General features: G+C 45.8%; 1 protein-coding gene across 10 annotated transcripts in view; it reads right to left on the reverse strand.

The window, feature by feature from the left end:
* st3gal4 (ST3 beta-galactoside alpha-2,3-sialyltransferase 4) overlaps window positions 1–24,687 on the reverse strand; it is an 88,230-nt gene that overhangs the window by 33,564 nt on the left and 29,979 nt on the right. For 8 of the 10 annotated variants that reach the window (XM_078426531.1, XM_078426530.1, XM_078426529.1 and 5 more), the window contains 2 exons: window positions 12,837–12,925; window positions 2,577–2,667 (listed from right to left, as the gene is read on the reverse strand). In XM_078426531.1, coding sequence (XP_078282657.1) covers window positions 2,577–2,667; window positions 12,837–12,858 — 113 coding nt within the window. In that variant the 5' untranslated portion in view covers window positions 12,859–12,925. Of the gene's footprint in view, window positions 1–2,576; window positions 2,668–12,836; window positions 12,926–18,399; window positions 18,423–24,687 lie in introns of those variants that run through there. The other 2 variants (XM_078426526.1, XM_078426528.1) reach the window with 2 other exon arrangements.

Below are 24,687 nucleotides of genomic sequence, written 5' to 3' on the forward strand. Positions count from 1 at the left end.
CTACCTTCGATTTAACCCAGCATCTGCAGTTTTTTTCCCTATCACTTGGCTGGCTTTATTCTGCCCCCACCTATTTCCCAGATTTCTTCCACCTACTGCAATCAGTCTGAAGAAGGGTCCCGACCTGAAACGTCCCCTGACCATTCCATCCACAGATGGTGCCCGGCCAGCAGACGTCCTCCAACCTCAGTTCGTTTTTTCAGCCGATAATTATGAAAGCAAATGGAAGGTCAACCTTTATTGTGAAAGGAATGGATGGTAAAATAAGGAGATCCTGCTGCATGCAAATTACTGCAGGTGGATTTAACCTTATTAATGTTCACGGGCGGCACGGTGGCGCAGTGGCAGTGTTGCTGCCTTACAGCGCCAGAGACCCGGGTTCAATCCTGACTACGGGTGCTGGCCGTACGGTGTACAGTGAAAAACTTTATTTTTGTTTTGCATGCTTTCCAATCGAATCAGATAATACTAAACTTAAATACAATCAATCCAACTCAAGCACAATGGGTAGAGCAATAGAAAAGCTACAGAGGGCAGAATGTGGTTCTCAGCTTTATAGTGCAAGACTTCCAGAGCCTACGTCCAATGCCACAGTATAGGAAGGGACTGCAGATGCTGGTTTATACCGAAGATAGACACAAAAAGCTGGAGTAATTCAACAGGTCCTGGGGTTAGGATAAAAAAGAGGAAGGAATAACAACTAAGTACACTATCAGAGGAAAACCCTTTTTATTGTATTTCATTGCACCTGTAACTCACGGAACCCGAGCAGGTGACACCAAACGCAACTCAAACGCCGACAGAAGGAACAAAGTAGGACCCGGGGTGGGGGGAACGGCGTGAGGGAAGGGGAAGAGTAACGGGGACGCGGCGTGGGGGGAACGGCATGAGGGAGGGGGAAGAGTAACGGGGACGCGGCGTGGGGGGAACGGCATGAGGGAGGGGGAAGAGTAACGGGGACGCGGCGTGGGGGGAACGGCGTGAGGGAGGGGGAAGAGTAACGGGGACGTGGCGTGGGGGGAACGGCGTGAGGGAGGGGGAAGAGTAACGGGGACGTGGCGTGGGGGGAACGGCATGAGGGAGGGGGAAGAGTAACGGGGACGTGGCGTGGGGGGAACGGCGTGAGGGAGGGGGAAGAGTAACGGGGACGTGGCGTGGGGGGAACAGCATGAGGGAGGGGAAAGAGTAACGGGGGAACTGGTGCTGTGGGGGGGGGGGGGGACGCAATTTGTAAGCGTCCTTTATGGGCAACTGTTTGCACACCTTGGGTATACAAGCAAAGAATTTTACTATTTTACTGTGACTTTTCACATGTGACAATAAAGTATTCAACTCAACTCAACTCAACTCAATAAAGCAGAGGTGTGGCAGACTGACTGGTTTGCGTTCTCATTATAAACTCTAAAATGACCACAGGCAGGAGTTGGGCTACAGTCTCACAACTGCCCCATCGTCCTTGCTGCTCCTATTTGAAGGCACCAGGGACTTGATCAGAGGACTTGTATTCACAGCTTCACACACCGCACAAGGAGTCTATTCAGCCCACTATGCTGCTCCTAGCTCTTTGAAAAGGCGAGTTATTTGGGCACACTTTGCCTGCGGCCTTGCAGATATTTCCCCTCCAAACGTTTATCGTGTTACCATTCTGAAGCTACTACAGAATGTGCATGTAACACTCAGTCAGAAATGTGTCAGAAGGAACTGCAGATGCTGGTGTGAACCGAAGATAGACGCAAAAAGTAACTCGGCCGGTCAGACAGCATCTATGGAGAAACGGAATAGGTGACGTTTCAGGTGAAGACCCTTCTTCATATCTCCCTCAACTCTCTCCAGGAACCCCGACAGTCCTTTCAGGTTAGGCAGAGGTTCACTTGCACCTCCTCCAACCTCATCTACTGTATTTTTATATACTCAATCAGAAAGTTCTGATTAACACCATGATTCCAAACGCCATGATTCAATTTCCTCGTAGCCAAAAAAAAAAGATACAAAGTGCTGGAGTAACTCAGCGACTCAGCAGGGCAGGCAGCATCTCCGGAGAACATGGGATTGGTGACATTTCGGGTCGGAACCTTTCCGCAGTCTGAAGGGTCCTGACCTGATACGTCACCGATCCATGTTCTCCGGAGATGCTGCCTGACCCGCTGAGTTACTCCAGCACTCTGTGATACGTTACCGATCCATGTTCTCCGGAGATGCTGCCTGACCCGTTGAGTTACTCCAGCACTTTGTGTCTTTTTGTGCACGAATCAGCATCTGCAGTTCTTTGTTTCTACATCACCTGTCCATGTTCTGCAGAGATCCTGCCTGATCTGCTGAGTTACTCCCGCTGAGCTATGAAAGCACTTTGTGTCTTTAACCAGCATCTGTATATCTGTGTGTGGTGTATAAACCAACCAGCAGCTGCTGTCCCTTGCACCTCTCCCCTTAGCCACTTCTGCTGTGGGAACAATCGTAGCAGCTTCAGCCCTTCCATTGCAACCCTGGTGAACAGTAATGACCTACAGGGCGATTAAACTCTCAGCCCGATTGTCGATAGACACAGTGCAAGTAAGAGAGACTTAGGAGAGACTTACGGAAGGTTTGACTTCAGTGTCATGTTGAAGAGGATCACCATTGTAACCAGACTTGCAAAAATAACCAGATACTGCACAATCTTAGAGCTATCTGAAAGACAAAAGAGATGCGGGAAAATAAATCTCTGCTGTGCCATCCATCGACTTGCAACGAAATTCCGATAACATTCAGAGAAAATATTCGAGTTACCCAAAATATGCAGCACTGAAATTAGTTTATAATTCCAACAGTGCACAGTGGTGAAGTTCAGTTTATTGTCACGTGTACCGAGGTGCAGTGAAAAGCTTTTGGTGCGTGCTAACCTGTCAGCGGGAAGGCAACACATGATTAATACCGAAGCTGGTGGAGCTGCTGCTCACATCCCCCACAAGCCGATTTGATCCTGCCCTCACTGCTGTCTGTGTGGAGTTTGCATGCCCTCTGTAACCGTGTGGGTTTCCATCACGTGCTGCGGTTTTCACACACATCCCAAAGATGGGTGGTTTGGTCGAGTAATGAGTCACGGTAAAGTTCCCAGCGTGTGCAGTTGATGTGGGATTTGGGGGGGGGGTGGTGGGGGTTGATGGGAATGTGGGGGGAATAAAATGGGGATGAGTGCAAGGTTAGTGTGAATGGGTGGTTGATAGTCAATGGGGGGGATTTACTGGGCTGGAAGGCCTGCACCTGAAGTGCCCAAAATGTCACCTATCAATGTTCTCCAGAGGTGCTGCCTGACCAGCAGAGTTACTCCAGCACTTTGTGCCCTTTTGTGTAAACCAGCATCTGCAGTTCCTTGTTTCCAGGCCTGTTTCTCTGCTGTACAACTCTGAACGTCCTACAGCAAACATACCTCACAAGACCATTGTTCATTAGAAAGTGTTTCCTAGAGTCCTGAGATTGTGAAAAGCTCTTTGTCACATGAGATCTGCAGAAAATATACAATACAGGAAGTGTTGTGAAATAGCCAATAATGAAAGACCTGGATAGAGTGGATGTGGGGAGGATGTTTCCATTAGCGGGAGTCTAGGACTAGAGGTCATAGACTCAGTATTAAAGGATGTTCCTTCAGGAAGGAGGTGAGGAGGAATATCTTTAGTCAGAGGGTGATGAATCTGTGGGATTCGTTGCCACAGAAGACTGGAGGCCAAATCAATGGATATTTTTAAGACAGAGACGCACTTTCCTATAATGTGGTGACCAGAACTGCACACAATATTCAAACTGTGGTCCAAGTAGCAGCGTTCTGGCATTTTCTCCCTGATTTAAGATTGTAAACATTGTCTAATAAATGAACACAATCCAAATACCTCTTTTATCACCTGGTTGATCTGATGCACAACCTTCAATAATCTGCTGATCAATATTCCATGATCTCTTGGTTCCTCAACACTGTTCATTATCCTTTTAGTTATTTGCTGTTGCCTTGTTTCACTTTCCTGAGTGCAGCGCCTTACATTGCAATAGTCATACAGCACAGAAACAGGTCCTTCGGCCCAGCTCATCCAGGCTGACCTAGATGTTCCATCTAAGCACGTCCCATTTGTCCACGTTTGGCCCATATCTCTCTAAACCCATCCTATCCATGAACATGTCCAATGTCTTTAATTGGATCAAATTTCATTTGCTACATTTCAAGGGCGCAGCAGTAGAGTTGCTGCCTCACAGCGCCGGAGACCCGGGTTCGATCCAGACTATGGGTGCTGTCTGTACGGAGTTTGGACGTTCTCCCCGTGACCTGCGTGGGTTTTCTCCGAGATCTTCGGTTTCCTCCCACACTCCAAAGACGTACAGGTTTGTAGGTTAATTGATTTGGTATAAAATGTAAAATAGTCCCTGGTGTGTGTAGGATTATGCCAGTGTGCAGGGATCGCTGGTCGGCAAGGGCTCAGTGGGCCGAAGGGCCTGTTTTCATGCTGTATCCCTCAACTAAATTAAACTAAACACAATTGAGCAAACTACCTACTCTCCCTAGTGAAAGCTTTCCTCTGTTAACCAAATAGCCAGTTCTTGTTTCCTTTAACACCCTGGGATACATTTCATTCAATGCTGGTGATTTATCCACATTGTGTAAACCCTTTCACAAGTTCTTTTACTACATTTATCCTATCCAACATTGTATAATTTATAATGTCACCAACACTTTTTTTTAAATTGAGGTTATGGAGTTGTAGGAGGAAGTGCAGACGCTGGTTTACACTGAAGATAGACACAAACTGCTGGAGTAACCCAGCGGGACAGGCAGCATCTCCGGACAGAAGGAATGGGTGACATTTCGGGTCTGAAGAAGAGTCTCGACCTGGAACGTCACCCATTCCTTCCCTCCAGAGATGCTGAGTAACTCCAGTATTTTGTGTCTACGCCCAGTTTTGCTGCCCTGGTGCCGTAACACTTGTCAGAAGTTAGCTCTGAATTTGCCCTCCTCTCTCTCTCTCTCTCTCTCTCTCTGTTCTTCACTATGTGGAGGTTGGAGTCAACTCCCTGTGCTCACGCTGATACATAGAAAACACTCACCACAGGGCGGCACAGCGGCGCAGCGGTAGAGTTGCTGCCCCCTAGTGCCAGAGACCCGGCATCCATCCTGACTACAACTGCTTGGATGGATGACGTTTCAAGTAATGTCCCAGCCTGCCCAACCTCTCGCTGTAGCTCAGGCCCTCAAGTCCTGGCAACATCCCCGTAAATCTTCTCTGTGTACTTTTCAGTTAAATCAATTCACTACCTAATAGTGGGGTGGCACGGTGGAGCAGGGCAGAGTGGCCGCCTCACAGCGCCAGGGACCCGGGTTCCATCCTGACCACGAGAGCTGTCTGTATGGAGTTTGTATGTTCTCCCAGGGACTGTGTAGGTTTTCTCTGGGTGCTCTGGTTTCCTCCCACATACCAAAGATTGTGGGTTAATTGACTTCTGTACATTGTCTCTAGTTAGCAGGATACCATTCATGTGAACGTGCAATAGCTGGTCAGCATGGACTCAGTGGGCTGAAGGGCCTGTTCCACTCTCTATCTCTAAACTGAACTAAACTAAACTAATGTTGACTAAACTAAGGGTTATTGGTGACCCGCGGACTATCCTTGATCAGACTTTGCTGGCTTTACCTTGCACTAAACATTATTCCCTTTCATGTGCAGTATCTGTACACTGTAAATGGATCGATTGTAATCATGTATTGTCTTTCCGCTGACTCGATAGCACGCAATAAAAGCGTGGCAATAAACTAAACTGAGCTCGTGACTTCACAACAGCTGCTGTCCAAGCTCATGGACTCCCATGATGCATTAACACCAAGACATCATCTCATTCCCTCCCCACAGCCGCAATCAGCACAACGCAGGGCCCACACTCGGCACACCTGCTTCCTCCTGTTTTTATATGGGCTTGCTTAAAGAACTGCTGAAGGTTAACATCTGGTAAACCAAGAAGCCACAAACACAGCAAACACTGCATTGATGGGTAACACAGGAAATGCTTAGTGCAATGTTAAATGGTACCTGCAGGAACCGAGCTAATGTCATAGAGATATACGGCATGGAAACAGGCCCTTCGGCCCAACTCTACCATGCTAATCCAGCTAGCCCCACTACCTGCACTTGGCCCATATCCTCCCAACCGTACTTATCCATGTTCTTGTCCAAGTGCCTTAAATGCCGTAATTGTACCCGTCACCCTCTATGGCAGTCTTTTAAATGTTGTTATATTACTCCCCCTCCACCTTACTATCTCCTCCAGCAGCTCATTCCATAAACCCACCACCCTCTTTGGGGAAGGTTACCTCTCAGGTCCCCTTTCAATCTTGCCCCTGTTTGCTCTCTCATTTAAGATTCTCTAGGACAAAGAATGTGACTGTTCACCTTATCCAAGCCCCACATGATAGAAACATAGAAAATAGGTGCAGGAGTAGGCCATTCGGCACTTCAAGCCAGCACCGCCATTCAATATGATCATGGCTGATCATCCAAAATCAGGTCCCCGTTCCTGCTTTTTCCCCATATCCCTTGATTCCGTTAGTCCTAAGAGCTAAATCTAACTCTCTCTTGAAAACATCCAGTGAATTCAATTTTAGATACGTCTATGCTGGAGTAACTCAGTGGGTCAGGCAGCATCTCGGGAGAGAAGGAATGGGTGACGTTTCGGGTCCAGCCCCCCCTCAGTCTGAATCAGGGTCTCGACCCAAAACGTCACCCATTCCTTCTCTCCCGAGATGCTGCCTGACCTGCTGAGTTACACCAGCATTTTGCGTCTACCTTCGATTTAGACCAGCATCTGCAGGTTTTGTTTCCCTACACATGAGATACGTCTGTCTTGTACAAGATATATAATTATAATGATGTAATACAAGATTCAGGCTCCTTTACTCCAGAGTAAAGCCTCGCTGATCCAGCCTGTCTGTGTAAATCGTTTTTTTGCAGGCTCTCCAGGTTAATGACATCCTTCCTGTATCCAATATCTTTTTTTGTGACAGTACATGGCAGCAGCTTAATTAATGTACAGCTGTCAATGGCATTGTGTGAACTGTTATATGTATGCCAACACCATTTAGTCTACGATAAATGCACTGCTTACAGCTGAATCTAAACAATTCCACAAGGTTCAAACCTTATATCAGGTAAGAAAAACCAGGTGTAACTCAGCATTTCTGGAGGACATGGACAGGCGATGTTTCAGGTGGCAACCCTTCTTCAGACTGATTGTATTAGAGGGAAAAAAGCTGTCAGAGAGACGTGGGCAGGGCAAAGCCTGGCAAGTGATAGGTGGATGTGTAAGAAGGAAATGCAGATGCTGGTTTACACCGGAGATAGACACAAAACGCTGGAGTAACTCAGCGGGTCAGGCAGCATCTCGGAAGGTAAGGAATAGGTGAGGTTTCAGGTCGACATCTTTCTTCCGACTGAAGAAGCGTCTCGGCCCGAAACGTCATCTATTCCACTTCTCCAGTGATAGGTGGATACAGGTGAGGTGCGGGTGGGGAGGGGGGGGTGTGTGATTGGCAGATGGGTGGACAAGGAGATGAAAAATAAACCTCAGGGGTGTTAAATAAAGAGGGAAGAGGAGTGAAATACGAAGCCTGACAACAGTTAAAGTCCTCACTCTCAAAAGTCAACGTTAATCAGGCAACAGTCCATGTAACTGCTGCAAATTACGAAGCTTAAGTGTAATTTAGTTTAGTTCAGAGGTACACCCATGGAAACAGGCCCTTCAGCCCACCGAGTCCCTGCTGACCATTGATCACCAGTTCACACTAGTTCTATGCAATCCCACTTTCTCATCCACTTCCTGCACACTAGGAATAATTTAACAGAGGCCAATTAACCTACAAACCGAAGATGGACACTACATTTTGGAGTAAAACAGCGGGACAGGCAGCATCTCTGGAGAGAAGGAATGGGTGACGTTTCGGGTCGAGACCCTTGAACCAACCTGATCTCCCGGTTGCTGGACACTTTAATTTTCCTTCCCATTCCTACACAGACCTTTCTGTCCTAGGTCTCCTCCATTGTCAGAATGAGGCTAAACACAAATTGGAGGAACAGCATCTCATATTTCGTTTGGGCAGCTTACAACCCAGTGATATAATTAATGATTTCTCTCACTTCAGGCAGCCCCGGCATTCCTTCTCTCTCTACCCCCCAAAATGCTGTTTTATGACAGGGTGGGGTGTCCTGGGAGATGAAGCCAGTGTACAAATATCTCCATTTCATCTCTAGCCTTCTTTCACCCACCTGCCATTAAATCTCCCCTCACCTGTATTCACCTATCACTTGCCTGCTAGACACAAAATGCTGGAGTAACTCAATGGGTCAGGCAGCATCTTGGGAGAGAAGGAATGGGTGTGACGTTTCGTGTCGAACCCCTTCTTCAGATTGAGAATGATTGGCCATGATCACATTGAATGGTGGTGCTGGCTCGAAGGGCCGAATGGCCTCCTCCTGCACCTATTGTCTATTGTCCCGCTGAGTTACTCCAGCTGTTTGGTCTGTTTGGTTTAAACCAGCATCTGCAGTTCTAACCTGCAAAACCCACATCTTTGGGATGTGAGATGAAACTGGAGCGCTTGGAAGAAACAGAAGCAGTCCCAGGGAGAACATACAAACCCTGAACAGATGGCACCCACAGTCACGATTGAACCGGGGTACATCCATTGATTGTGAGGCAGCTGCTCTACCAGCTGTACCACTGTGCCGCCCAAAGCAACATCACAATTTCCTTTCAGTGCGTGACATGCCAAAGTTTACATGGTCAATACTAGTGCCTTTAGACAGACAAACTTTGGTCAACCTTCTCAGAATTCCCGGGATATTTTATTACTTTAAGCTCCCAAGTGTTGCCCCTCGTGGCAAGCAGACCCCTGCTTCAACCTAAACATGCGTGGGTTTTCTCCAAGGTGTTCGCTTTCCTCCCACACTCCAAAGACGTACTGGTTTGTAAGTTAATTTGGTTTCGTTTCGTTTAGTTTAGAGATACAGCGCGTAAACAGGCCCTTCGGCCCACCGGGTCCGCGCCGACCTGCGATCCCCGCACATTAACACTATCCTATACCCACTAGGGACAATTTTTACATTTACCAGTCAATTAACCTACAAACCTGTACGTCTTTTGGAGTGTGGGAGGAAACCGAAGATCTCGGAGAAAACCCATGCAGGTCAAGGGGAGAACGTACAAACTCCATACAGACAGCGCCCGTAGTAGGGATCGAACCCGGGTCCTGCCACTGCATTCGCTGTAAGGCAGCATCTCTACCGCTGCGCCATTGGTATAATTGGCTTGGTATAATTGTAAAATTGTCCCTCGTGTGTGTAGGGTAGTGTTAATATGCAGGTATCGATGGTCGGTGCGGACTCAGTGGGCCAAAGTGCCTGTTTCCATGCTGGATCTCTAAACTAAATGTTTGTCTTCTGTCCCTGAGATTGGGGACTGCACTTCATCGCTTGTTTTCCTCTTGTGAAGCGTTGCACCTGACTCCAGCTTCAATGGAAGTGAGATTAAGGCACGGTTTATTGCAGACAGGAAGCTTTGTAACTCAATGCTCCACGCTAACATTTTCTCAGCTCATTAACCTCAATGAGGTTCCCTGCATTTATCCTAACAATGCACCCTGGGTACAAGCTAATCTACCAACGATCTTGGACTCAGAGTAAAAATGTTCCACCGACTGTGTACCGAGTCCCAGCGGCGATTAAACCTGGTGGAACTCTAGCTACAGGGATGTAATGCTGAGGCTCTATAAGGCACTGGTCAGGCCGCATTTGGAGTATTGTGAGCAATTTTGGCCACCATATCTGAGGAAGGATGTGCTGGCTCTGGATAGGGTCCAGAGAAGGTTTACAGGAATGATCCCAGGAACGAGTGGGTTAATATTTGTCGGCACTGGGCCTGTACTCGCTGTAGTTTAGAAGAATGAGGGGGGACCTCGTTGAAACATACAGAATAGTGAAAGGCTTGGATAGAAACATAGAAACATAGAAAATAGGTGCAGGAGTAGGCCATTCGGCCCTTCGAGCCTGCACCGCCATTCAATATGATCATGGCTGATCATCCAGCTCAGTAGCCTGTACCTGCCTTCTCTCCATACCCCCTGATCCCTTTAGCCACAAGGGCCACATCTAACTCCCTCTTAAATATAGCCAATGAACTGGCCTCAACTACCATTCTGCTTTAGTTAAACATTTTGTTCAAGATGGCCGCGCCGCTGTGTTTGGCTGCCTGCCACGGTAACTTCAGATGTGCAGCACTTTGGTCAACGTGGGTTGTTTTTAAATGTGCTATACAAATAAAATTGACTTGACTTGACTTGACCTTCTGTGGCAGAGAATTCCACAGACTCACCACTCTCTGTGTGAAGAAATGTTTTCTCATCTCGGTCCTAAAAGACTTCCCCTTATCCTTAAGCTGTGACCCCTGGTTCTGGACTTCCCCAACATCGGGAACAATCTTCCCGCATCTAGCCTCTCCAACCCCTTAAGAATTTTATATGTTTCAATAAGATCCCCCCTCAGTCTTCTAAATTCCAGCGAGTATAAGCCTAGTCTATCCAGTCTTTCTTCATATGAAAGTCCTGCCATCCCAGGGATCAATCTGATGAACCTTATCTGTACTTCCTCTAAGGCTAGAATGTCTTTCCTCAGATTAGGAGACCAAAACTTTACACAATACTCCAGGTGCGGTCTCACCAAGGCCCTGTACAACTGCAGCAGAACCTCCCTGCTCCTATACTCAAATCCTCTTGCTATGAATGCTAACATACCATTCGCTTTCTTCACTGCCTGCTGCACCTGCACGCTTGCTTTCAATGACTGGTGCACCATGACACCCAGGTCACGTTGCATCTCCCCTTTTCCTAATTGGCCACCATTCAGGTAATACTCTGCTTTCTTGTTCTTGCCGCCAAAGTGGATAACCTCACATTTATCCACATTATATTGCATCTGCCATGCATTTGCCCACTCTCCTAATCTATCCAAGTCACTCTGCAGCCTCCTAGCATCCTCCTCGCAGCTAACACTGACACCCAGCTTCGTGTCATCCGCAAACTTAGAGATATTGCATTCAATTCCCTCGTCCAAATCATTAATATACACTGTAAATAACTGGGGTCCCAGCACTGAGCCTTGCGGTACCCCACTAGTCACTGCCTGCCATTCCGAAAAGGACCCGTTTATTCCTACTCTTTGCTTCCTGTCCGCCAACCAATTCTCTATCCACCTCAACACTGAACCCCCAATACCGTGTGCTTTAAGTTTGTACCCCAATCTCCTATGTGGGACCTTGTCGAAGGCCTTCTGAAAGTCCAGATATAACACATCGACTGGTTCTCCCTTATTCACTCTACTAGTTAAATCCTCGAAAAATTCTATAAGATTCGTCAGGCATGATTTGCCTTTCATAAATCCATGCTGACTTTGTCCGATGATTTCATCACTTTCCAAATGTGATGCTATCACATCTTTAATAACTGACTCTAGCATTTTCCCCACTACCGATGTTAGGCTAACTGGTCTATAATTCCCCGTTTTCTCTCTCCCTCTCTTTTTAAAAAGTGGGGTTACATCAGCTACCCTCCAATCCTCAGGAACTACTCCAGAATCTAAAGAGTTTTGAAAAATTATCACTAATGCATCCACTATTTCTGAGGCTACTTCCTTAAGCACTCTGGGATGCAGCCTATCTGGCCCTGGGGATTTATCGGCCTTTAATCCATTTAATTTACCTAACACCACTTCCCGACTAACCTGGATTACCCTCAGTTCCTCCATCTCGTTAGAACCCCCGGTCCCCTGCTATTTCCGGCAGATTGTTTATGTCTTCCCTAGTGAAGACAGAACCAAAGTAGTTGTTCAATTGGTCTGCCATCTCCTTGTTCCCTATGATCAATTCACCTGTTTCCGACTGCAAGGGACCTACATTTGTCTTAACTAGTCTTTTTCTCTTCACATATCTATAAAAGCTTTTGCAGTCAGTTTTTATGTTCCCTGCCAGTTTTCTCTCATAATCTATTTTCCCTTTCCTAATTAAGCCCTTTGTCCTCCTCTGCTGGACTCTGAATTTCTCCCAGTCCTCTGGTATGATACTTTTTCTGGCTAATTTATATGCTTCATCTTTTGTTTTAATACTATCCTTGATTTCCCTTGTTAGCCACGGATGCACTACCTTTCCTGGTTTGTTCTTTTGCCAAACTGGGATGAACAATTGTAGTTCATCCATGCAATCTTTAAATGCCTTCCATTGCATGTCCACCGTCAACCCTTTAAGTATAAATTGCCAGTCTATCTTGGACAATTCACGTCTCATACCCTCAAAGTTACCTTTCTTTAAGTTCAGAACACTTGTTTCTGAATTGACTTTGTGGATAGAGTGGATGTGGAGAGGATGTTTCCACTAGTGGGAGAGTCTAGGACCAGACGTCATAGCCTCAGAATTAAAGGACGTTCCTTTAGGAAGGAGATGAGGAGGAATTTCTTTAGCCAGATGGTGGTGAACCTGTGGAATTCATTGCCACAGAAGGTCATAAGGTATTTTTAAGGTGGAGATTGCAAGATTCTTAATTAGTAAGGATGCCAAGGTTTGTAGGCAGAAGGTAGGAGAATGGGATTGAGAGTCAATGGATGTTTTCAAGACTCAGCAGGCTTGAAGCTGCTCGATATCTCCATCTTCCACTTGCTTTCCTGTCATCGGTAAACTTGAACATATTACATTCATCTCCTGGAGGTTGACAGGGATTGTGAATCGGGGGGGGGGCAAAGACCAACCATGGTGGTACCCAGTGCCACGCGCTCATCTCTGCTCACCTGCTTTCCAATTCATGGTCATCGCTCAGCAAGTTGCTCTTAGGAATCACGTGGGCCTCTCGTCACTGCTTCATCGTGGCAGCCTGCCCCTGGGGAAGGCAGAGGATCTTGTTAAAGAAAAGCGTGGGAAGGAACTGCAGATGCTAGTTTAAATAGAAGATAGACACAAAAAGCTGGAGTAACTCGGCGGGACAGGCAGCATCTTTGGATGGAAGGAATGGGTGATGTTTTGGGTCGAGACCCTTCTTGATGTGAGACCAGTGATTTGCTGTCTGGAACCATTCATGCATCCCTAATGGGATTCAAAAACACCCGACATAATCCTAACAACAGCTCTTTAATCTCAGCAGCTTCAGTTAAAATTGTCCTGGAATCACGAGTTGTTTACAATAGCAGTTCTGTATTTCTGCCACCAACTTTAGATTTTAGTTTAGTTTAGTTTAGTTTAGAGATACAGCACGGAAACAGGCTCTTCGGCCCACCAGGTCTGTGCCGCCCAGCGATCCCCGCACACTAACACTATCCTACATACACTAGGGACAATTTTTACATTTACCAAGTCAATTAACCCACATACCTGTACGTCTTTGGAGTGTGGGAGGAAACCGAAGATCTCGGAGAAAACCCGCGCGGTCACGCGGAGAACGTACAAAATCCGTGCAGACAGCACCCATTGTCCGGATCGAACCCGGGTCTTTGGTGCTGTAAGGCAGCAACTCTACCACTGCACCACCGTGACCTTGTTGAGGGAGAGACTAGGAATGTGAAGGAGCAGGAGGGGGGGGCCTAGGACAACAACAGAGCAGTTGAAGGGTCCCTCCGCTAGGAGACATTGAGGGGCACTGAGCAGTGGGGACAGCCCTCAAACAAGAGAAGGAATACATTCTCCCCGTGACCTGCATGGGTTTTCTCCGAGATCTTCGGTTTCCTCCCACACTCCAAAGACATACAGGTATGTAGGTTAATTCGCTGGGCAAATGTAAAAATTGTCCCTAGTGGGTGTAGGATAGTGTTAGTGTGCGGGGATCGCTGGGCGGCGCAGACCCGGTGGGCCGAAGGGCCTGTTTCTGCGCTGTATCTCTAAAAAAAAACAAAAAAAACATGGATCTAGTGTGAATTGGTGTTTGATGGTCAATTTGGACTCGGTGGGCCTAAGGGACTGTTTCCATGCTGTATGTCTAAACTGAACTATATAATCGTGGCATAATGTCCACTCTTGTACTCATTACTCTTCGAATAAAAACACTTGTGCCTTCCAAACTACTCACTGTATCTTCTCATTAACTTTCAATGATCCGTGTGGAATGTCCATGTCCCTTGGAACACAACGCTTATTAATCTTTCACTATTCTAAAAATGCACCACTTTTATTTCTACCTTGCGCTGTCGCACGGCACATTGTACTTGTCTCGTCATCACCCACTCACTTAAACTCTCCACGACCCTGTGGAGCTTCTCGACATTCTCCTCACAACCCAGGTTTCTGTCCTTAACAAAACATACCAAGACATATTATATTTGATCTCCTCATCTAATCTTTAGACTTTAGAGATACAACCCCTTCAGCCCATCGAGTTCGCACTGACCAGCGATCACCGCTTACACAGGCACTACTCTACACGCTAGGAACAATTTACCATTTACGGAAGCCAATTAACCTACAAACCTAGGACTGGACAAGCTAGATGCAGGAAAAAAATTCCCAATGTTGGGGGAGCCCAGAACCAGGGGACACAGTCTACGAATCAAAGGAAGGCCATTTAAAACTGAGGTGAGAAAAAAAAAACCTTTTCACCCAGAGAGTTGTGAATTTGTGGAATTCTCTGCCGCAGAGAGCAGTGGAGGCCGATTCACTGGATGAATTTAAGAGAGAGTTAGATAGAGCTCTATGGGCTAGTGGAATCAAGGGTTATGGGGAGAAGGCAGGCACAGGTTACTGATTGTAGATGACCAGCCATGATCACAATGAATGGCTGGCTCGAAGGGCCAAATGGCCTCCTCCTGCACCTATTTTCTATGTTTCTAAACCTGTACATCTTTGGAGTGTGGGAGGAAACTGGAGCACCCGGAGAAAACCCACGCCGGTCATAGGGAGAACTTACAAACTCCGTACATTCAGCACTAGTAGTCAGGATCGAACCCGGGTCTCTGGCGCTGTAAGGCAGCAACTCTACCGCTCTGCCACCCCCTTAAGGTCACTGTGACACAAATTGTGTATTGCCACCAGTGATGGAAATGGGGGGGTACGCAGGGGATGGCATTCCAAGAGTTTTCAATTTCCAGCTGGGGTTTAATGAGCACTGCAGAAAGATTCGAGTCGTATATCACTTTATTTAACTCAGACAAAAACGATTTGTTAACTGCCACTGTTAGCACTTGTTAACAGCCAGTAGTTAACAGGTAGTAGTTATACAATGTGTCATCAATACATCGATCCACATTCCTCAGTAAATGTAATTGTGTTTTGACCATGTATTAATGACACCGCGTTCCTTTGAATAAAATTCAAGGGAGAATTTCTTAAACTCACTGTCAGGGCGACTGGACCGCGAGCACGGGCTCAGGTAAAGTCACGTTATTTTATTATTCCACGCTATTTTATTTGCCTCTCTGCCGCTGTGCCTCAGTTGTTTCAGTTAAATTAGAATGGATGGGGAGAAAATTAAATAAGTAGTACCAATAGTTTTTTCCAGCCTAAGTCGTGAGTGGTGAATATTTTATTGTGGGTGGTTTTATTTAGCAAAACAATAGTGCAAGCGGAAATATTTTATTATATATCACTATCAAATTTTATTATATATCACTATCAAATCACTATCAAATATCTATAAATTTCAGATTTGTGTACCCCTGTGAAAATGAGCATACTGAGATACTTTGAAAGACAGCGTCTTCAGATCGATGAAGAAATAAATGATAATGAAAACACAGCCAGAAAAGAAGGCAAAATGACTTGAAAATGATCATGTAACTGATGCAGCTGTTTCGCCTGATGCTGCTGTTTCGCCTGATGCTGCTGTTTCGCCTGATGCAGCTGTTTCGCCTGATGCTGCTGCATGTGAAGACATTTCAAAAAGATATTGAAAAATGTGATCTTCCAGACTGTTGGCCACAAGAAATGTACTTAAACAAAAAGAAAGAATATCCCTGGCTAATTGTTAAAAACAGAAAACTAGGATGTAGTGTATGCAGCAAGTGTCATCTTGGACTTGAACGAACACAAGGAATTCATTTGTCTCGTGAGTGGCGCAGTGTTAATGTAGTAGGAGTGAGTGATGACAAAGCAAAACAGTTAATGAGTTTAAGAAAAAATATTTTTAAGCACAAAAATAGTGAAGCTCATATCAGATGCCAAAAAATCAATGAAACAGCTGGGAAAAAAAAGCAATCGAAAATGTAGTGTATATGTCACTGAAAAAGGATGAAGCAAAAACAGGTCGAGTTTTTAGAACTGTATATAATATTGTACACAAAGGTAGGCCCTACACAGATATGTCTTCTGATATTGAACTGCAAGAAATAAACGGCATCGACTCTCGTAACTCATGTGCAGATGTTTCTCACCACATAGGGAACCAGATGCGAAAGTCAGTGGTGGAAAATATAATTTCAGAACAATCTAAAATGTCTATTATGATTGATGAATCTGCTACTATTAATGGGAAAACTGGTCTAGTAGTCTGTTTGAGAGCAGCAGTTGGTGAATCTTCCCAACCTATATCATTCTATTTTAACTTAGAACATATGAAACTTGGTGCAAATGCAAAATCTATATATGATGGGCTTCTAAGTTACTTACAAAGGGGTGGTTTTTCAATACAGTACCTAAAAGAAAATGTGATATCACTTGTAACTGATGGTGCATCAGTAATGTTAGGACGAAATGCAGGGGTTGCAAAACTATTTCTTGATGATTTCCCTAATGCAACTGTTTGGCACTGTGCCAGTCACAGGCTTGAACTCAGTGTAGGTGATGCTGTAAATGAAGTTGCAGGTTTGATAAATTGTATTCCTTATATTATAGGTCTCCTAAGAATCAGGCTGAGTTAACTGCATGTGCTGAGGCTCTTCACTGTCAACTGTTGAAAACTGGTTGTGTTTTCAGTGTGAGATGGGTTGCTTCATCTTACCAAACTGTAAAGGCAATGTGGCAGTCTTACAAAGCTATTTGGGAGCATTTTGGAAAAGCACGCTGTGATGCTTCAAGACCTAGTGCAGAGAGAGCAAAGTACGAGGGGCTAAAAAACGTATTAGAGTCATCAGCTTTCGTAAATAATTTGGGCTTGTTGATGGACAGTTTGCTAGAGTTGTCTGTACTGTCACTTGAACTGCAGAACCGAAATTGTACACTTAGTAAAGCACATGAGGAAATTAAACAAACTATCAAGGTTCTTGAATGTCAAATAGAGAAGCCAGGAAATTTTTATACTCAAGTGGAGAAAGCAACAAGCCAGATGATATTTAATGGAATAAATTTGAGAGCTGGTAAAGTACCTACTATACCAGGAGTTTGGTCAATAATTATATGGAGTCCAGGCTGCTTGAATCTACAACAGCTTCCAATGATAAATGTAAAAAGTTAATTAACAAGTTGAAATATTTAGATATTAACAATATTCCAGAAGATTCACTTTTTACCTTTGGGGATAATGATGTAGAAGAAATGGCAGAACAATTTGGCTTAAATGGTCGGCTTTGTGTCAGAGCCTTCAGAGAATTCAAGGAATCTAAAGGGAAGATAGTTTCTGCAGATTTTCAGCAGCTGGTAACGGCTGTAAATACAGTTCCGATATCAACAGCAGGATGTGAAAGAAGCTTCAGTGGCATGATTTTCTGCATGTCACCACAACGTGCAAGACTTCAAACTGATCATCTCTCAACTCTTCTATTTATTAAGTTGGTGGGACCTCCTCTGTCAAAATTCAACCCCGAAGAATATGTGAGGACATGGCTTCTTAGTGGCAGAAGGCGTGCTGAAGAAACGGCATGCAGAAAGAAAGAGGTGACAGAAAAAAATGGAGATTATATACCATTATGGAACATTTTGTAATGTAAACACAGAGAGAGAGAGAGAGAGAGAGAGAGAGAGAGAGAGAGAGAGAGAGAGAGAGAGAGAGAGAGAGAGAGAGAGAGAGAGAGAGAGAGAGAGAGATATGCCAGAAAGCAGCTATGACATATAACACACAATAAACGATATTATAAATACACAATAAACAAGTTATGCATTCTTGTACTCTTACATGGGTATGACCGCACATTAAAAAATCCCCTCCCCCTTCCTTCCCAACCTCAGCCTCATGGACCTTAGAGTACCCCTAGTTCCTAAAACCCAATTCCATCACTGACTGCCACTGACCCCAGCACTGACCCCTCCGATCACCGCCTCCAAATCTGAATTCTACATTTTATATTCCCTTTAGCTTCACATTCTATTTTCTGTCAATAACCACTGTCTCCTGTTTCTCCCCTCCACCCCGACTCCCACCCCTGCCACTCTCTGTCCTCCATCTCCAGCTTTCTTCTCCATCCCCCTGCCCCACAATGTCAGAAGAAGGGTCCCGACCTGAAACGGCACCTATCCATGTCCTCCAGAGATGCTGCCTGACCCGTTGAGTTACTCCAGCACTCTGCGTTGTTTTGTTTGCCCAGTATATTATCTCTGATACCATGCACGTGAAGTGTCATTTTATCGCTCTGTTATGAAGCGCATTATCTAAAAGCCTTCTGGTTTCCCCGCACGGCTGAGAGAGAAGATTGCTGCAGAACACCACAGGGACATTCGTTCCAGCAACAAGTTCCAGCCCAGGTGCAGAGAAATACTCCATCTGCAGCTTCATCCATCTGACCACTCCCTGTATTTCAGGACACACTTCCTAAAAGCAAGCCACTAACTCTGAGAGAATTGTATTAATGACAGCACACTGAATGCTTGGTTAAACGCTAAATGACCCATGTAAAATCGAGCTCGAATCAGAGCTAGACTGCATTGAAAAAGGCCCTTCAGCCCAACATCCATGCTGACCCAGATGCCAAACCTAGCTAGTTTCACATCCCTGCACCAGCCCCATATCCTTCCTTATTCATGCATTTTTCCAAATACCTTTAAAATGTTGTACTTGTACCCACCAACCTATTTGGGTAAAAGTAGCCCCCCTCCGTTGTCCGCTGTTGCGAGGGTTTACTCTATTTATTGTGGTATTTATCATTACTGTATCTATACTATTTACACTGTGAGCTTCATGTCAATGAGGAACTTAATTGAACCCTGGTGTAAATGGCAATAAACTAATCCAAATCTGAATCTGTGCAGCAGAGTGGCGCAGCTGGTAGAGCTGCTGCCTCACAGCGCCAGCGACCCGGGTTCCATCCTGAGCTCGGGCACGTTCTCCCCGTGACCGCATGGGCTTCCTCTGGATGCCCTGGTTTCCAGCGAGGTCCCAAAGATGTGCAGGTTGGTAGGCTAATAGAAGGTGATAGAATCGGGCAGGGCTTGATGAAAACGTGGAATAAAAATAGGGTTGATATAGTATTAGTTTTAGAGATACAGCGTGGAAACAGGCCCTTCAGCCCACCGGGTCCGTGCCGACCAGCGATCCCCGCACACTAACTCAATCCGACACCCACTAGGGACAATTTTTTACATTTACCAAACCAGTTAACCTACAAACAAGTGCGTCTTTGGTGTGTGGGAGGAAACCGAAGATCTCGGAGAAAAACCATGCAGGTCACATGGAGAACGTACAAACTCCGTACAGACAGCACCCGTAGTCGGGACCGAACCCAGGTCTCTAGCGCTGCATTCGCTGGAAGGCAGCAACTCTACCGCTGCGCCACCGTTAGCGTAAACGCATGGTTGATGATATTTACCAGTTGAAATTTACCCGAATGCTGCCTGGATTTGAGGGTCATAGTCATAGTCATAGAGTGATACAGTGTGGAAACAAGCCCTACGACACAACTTGCCCACACCGGCCAACATGCCCCAGCTACACTAGTCCCATCTGCCCACATGTGGCCCATATCCCTCCAAACCTGTCCTATCCATGTACCTTTCTAACAGTTTCTTAAACGTTGGGATAGTCCCTACCTCAACTACCTCCTCTGGCAGCTCGTTCCATACACCCACCACCCGTTATGTGAAAAAGTTACCCCTTAGATTCCTATTAAATCTTTTCCCCTTCACTTTAAACCTATGTCCTCTGGTTCTTGATTCCCCTACTCAAGGAATGATGCACCTGCAATCCAAGATCCCTCTGCTCTACAACACTCCCCAGAGCCCTACGATACACTGTGCAGGTCCTGCCCATGTTAGACTTCCCAAAAATGCAACACCTAACATTTCTTTATATTAAATTCCATCAACCATTCCTCAACCCACCTGGCCAATCGATCCAGATCCTGCTGTAATTTTTCACAACCATCTTCACTATCTGTAAAACCACCCACATTTGTATCATCAGCAAACTTGCTAATCTTGCCCTGTATGTTCTCATCCAAATCATTGATGTAGATCCGAACCCTGAGGCACACCACTAGTCACAGGCCTCCAGTCCGAGAAGCAACCTTCCACCGTCACCGTCTGCTTCCTTCCATGGAGCCAATTTGCTCTTCATTCAGCTATCTCTCCTTGGATCCCATGTGATCTAACCTTCCAGAGCAGCCTACCATGCGGAACCTTGTCGAATGCCTTACTGAAATGTAATCATGTTCGGCACAGATATTGCGGGCGGGGTGAAGGATCTGAAGCTGTACTCTTCTATTTTCTATGTTCCATGAAGAACAACAAGGTGCATTTATCTTGCTTTTTAACAGCAAAACCTACGAGGACACCTATGAAAGGCAGAAATTAGGGGGAAGCCTCACCTTTTCCTTCTTCAAAGACTCACTGGATAAATTTCAATCACCAGCATGAGAATGAAAAAAGGAATTTAGTAATAATTTCTTGCCACAGAGCTTGGAACACTTTGCCAAAGGACAGAACAGACTGCACATTAATGGAGAACATTGGTCAAATCTTTGAAACATAGCAAGATATATGGTTTTAGGGGGGAAAATTGTGCTGGCGGAATTAGCCTGCAATTGCGGAAGGAATGAGTGGACACAAGGTCATATCAATTGCAGACATCTAAGGTAAATAGAGGCTATAATTTATAGATCAGAGCTCTGATCAGTACATTCCAAATTTCAGGCAGATCTTTGGGAAATTGGAGATCCGTCTATTCCGAATAGAATATGAAGTTTTCTGCAAAAGTCACATCCAAAATTCCTGGATTACATGACAGTTTACTTTTATAGATACAGTGCAGCAACAGGCCCTTCGGCCCACTGAATCCATGGCGACTAGCGACCCCCGCATATTAACACTATCCTACACACACTAGGGACAATGGACAATTTTACCGAAGCCAACTAGCCGACAAACCTGTACGTCTTTGGAGTGTGGGAGGAAACCAGAGCACCTGGAGAAAACTCATACAGGTCACGGGGAGAACGTACAAACTTTGAACAGACAAGCAAACAAGGATTGAACCCAGGTCTCTGGTGTTGTAAGGCAGCAACACCACTACACTGCCCTTCCAGTTTACATTTTCTCCTATTTTCAACTAATATTTATGTTTTTATTAATATGCCTTATATTTAACTGTCCTGACAGGCCCTTTTTAAAAACTACTTTGTCCTGTAATTGAGAAAGACCGTAACTTTAACCTGCATTCATTTGTAAGGTGGAACAACCTTCCTACCAACATGGTACCAACGCTGGAGAAATACCACTGTTCAAGAGAAACCACTAATTCTGGACAAACCATTCGAGACAGCACAGATACAGGAGATGGGTTTTAGTCTTTAGTAAACACCGTCTGATCATGGAAAGTTCTTGGCATTATATAAAGCAATCAAAAGTGTTGGAGAAATGCCCGAAACGTAACAGGTGCCATTATTTTTTCTCTAGTCCAAATAAAAGTGTATACTTAGCAGTCTCCCTGTCGAGGTGATGTTTTCTGAAGTTAATGGCTTACTGTTTAAGTGTTAACAGTTTGCACAGAAACCTCAAGGAACTGAAGAAACCTGCACAGGAACTGCAAAAGTGCCATAAACAGTAATGAACCAATCCATCTGAACAGTTTTTTCGCAGTGATCACGGAGGGAGACATATTCGCCAAAATAGCAAGACAACTCCCCATTCTTTAACAAAAAAAAACATCTAGCTGAACTGTATTATGCCGCAGTGTCTAGAAGGGACATAGATTCATAGAGTCACACAGCAGAAAACAGGCCTTTCGGCCCAGCTTGCCCATGCCGGCCAAGATGCCCCAACTATACTAGTCCCACCTGCCCGTGTTTGGTCCATATCCCTCTAAATCTTTCCTATCCATGTACCTGTCCAAATGTCTTTTAACTGCCATTACAGCCCCTGCCTCAACTACCTCCTCTGGCAGCTCGTTCCATACACCCACCCAGGGGTGCCAACTATAGCACCCCCAAATACAGGACAAGGTGACATCACCACCCCGCGCCCCACGTGACATCACGCAGCCAGCGGCCACATGCTCCCTCCCCACCAATAGCGGCCGCCCGGACCGGGAGGCGGGTTGCTACGCAACCTCTGTTAGGCGGCGCCTGGGCCTTTGGCCCAACACTGTGCCAAAGTACACTGTCCGGAACAGTTAGGCACAGATTTTAACCAGCATCTGCAGTTTTATTCCTACAGTGTCCGGGCCTACAGACCCCCCCGGGCCTAATACTGGACAAGGGTGGTCCTGTGCGGGGCAAGCCAATTTAGCCAAAATACGGGACAGTTGGCAACCCTACACCCAACACCATGGAAATCTGAAATGTTCTTCAGAAAAGACCGTTACACAAAGTGGGCGGGGAAGAGTGAAAAGTAGTCAAGTCAAGAGTGTTTTACTGTCATATGTCCCAGATAGAACAATGACAGTCTTACTTGCAGCAGCACAACACAATATGTAAACATAGTGCACTGTTAACATAATAAATTAGAAATAAAAAGTTCAATGTGTGTATACATATACAGTGCACATAAAAAACAAACTCGCAATAAGAGCGCAATAATAGAGTGAAGTCAATGGACAGCAACCACAAAGTCAAGCAGTAAAGGAGGTTAAATCACGGGAAAATGTGAAAGATTAAAGGTAAGTGAACACTCTGCATTCTCAACAAGTAATCAGTGGCACAAAATGAACAATTGATTTGCTCCTTTTCCATTACCAAAGCATAGTTTCAGGGCAACCAAACCTCAGGAAGATATTCAACATTTAGGATGGCCAGGCTACAAGGAAATGGGGATGGGGGAGACCAAGGACAGGAAGATGGGTGTGGGAGTGTAAAGGTAGCAACCGATCTTTGCACAGGTGGGACCGGGTGAAGAGGAGGTGACCATTTCTCCTCCATCTACCCATCAAATCTACTCCACTATTCAAACATGGCTGATCTATCTTTCCCTCTCAGCCCCATTCTCCTGCCTTCTCCCCTGAACCCTGGACAAGGGTATTAATCAAGAACCTGTCAATCTCCAAAGTGAGATTCTGCCAATCTCTCATCACCTGAGTGAGGCCACACACGAGGGCAGCACGGTGGCGCAGCGGTAGAGTTGCCGCCTTACAGCGAATGCAGCACCGGAGACCAGGGTTCCATCCCGACTACGGGCGCCGTCTGTACAGAGTTTGTACTTTCTCCCCGTGACCTGCGTGGGTTTTCTCCGAGATCTTCGGTTTCCTCCCACACTCCAAAGATGGTTAATCGGTTTGGTAAATGTAAAAATTGTCCCTAGTGGGTGTAGGATAGTGTTAGTGTGCGGGGATCGCTGGTCGGCGCGGACCCGGTGGGCCGAAGGGCCTGTTTCCACGCTGTATCTCTAAACTAAACTAAACAAACTGGAATTGCAGTTCACATTCCGCGGGCCTAGCTTACTACCCAAAGGTATGAACATTGAACTCTCCAGTTTCAAATAATACACATCCACCCCCCATTCCAATTGCCCTGACCTCCGTCCCTCCCCAACCCCAGTGCACACACATTCCCCCCCCCCCATCACCCCCATCACAGTCATCCTGCTCCATTGCCTTTCTCTGTACAAGAAAATAACTGCAGATGCTGGTACAAATCGAAGGTATTTATTCACAAAAAGCAGGAGTAACTCAGCAGGTCAGGCAGCATCTCGGGAGAGAAGGAATGGGTGACGTTTCGGGTCGAGACCCTTCTTCAGACTGATCAGACCCTTCTTCAGCCTTTCTCTGGACACTGATCTCCCAACCTGAATCATCCCTGTACAAAATCATGAGAGGAATAGAGCAGGTAGATGCACAGAGTCTCATGCCCAGAGTAGTAGAATCGAGGACCAGAGGACATAGGTTCAAGGTGAAGGGGAAAAGATTTAATAGCAACCCGAGGTAACTTTTTCATACAAAGGGTGGTCGGTGGATGAAACAAGCTGCCAGAGGCAGGGACTATCTCATCATTTAAGAAACAGTGAGACAGATATATGGATAGGACAGGTTTGGAGGGATGTGGACCAAACGCGGGCAGGTGGGACTAGTGTAGCTGGGTCATGTTGGTCGGTGTGGGCAGGTTGGGCTGAAGGCCCACTGTATCACTCTATGACACTGCCTCTATGAATCCCCTATTTCACATTTATCCCTCTCTTTCCCCTCCCCATTCCCATCCATCTATATCCTTTCCTCCAGCTTTACATTTCACTGTCTTTACTTATCTGACAGCGTTTTATCTCCTTTTCACCTCTAGCCTTTGTCACTTATTCCACCCATCTGCCACTCAACCCTCCCCACCCCCCTTCAACATGCATCCACCTATCACTCTCTCGGCTTTGTCCCGC

This window comes from Rhinoraja longicauda, chromosome 32, assembly GCF_053455715.1.
Source record: "Rhinoraja longicauda isolate Sanriku21f chromosome 32, sRhiLon1.1, whole genome shotgun sequence".
Classification (NCBI taxonomy): Eukaryota; Metazoa; Chordata; class Chondrichthyes; order Rajiformes; family Arhynchobatidae; genus Rhinoraja; species Rhinoraja longicauda.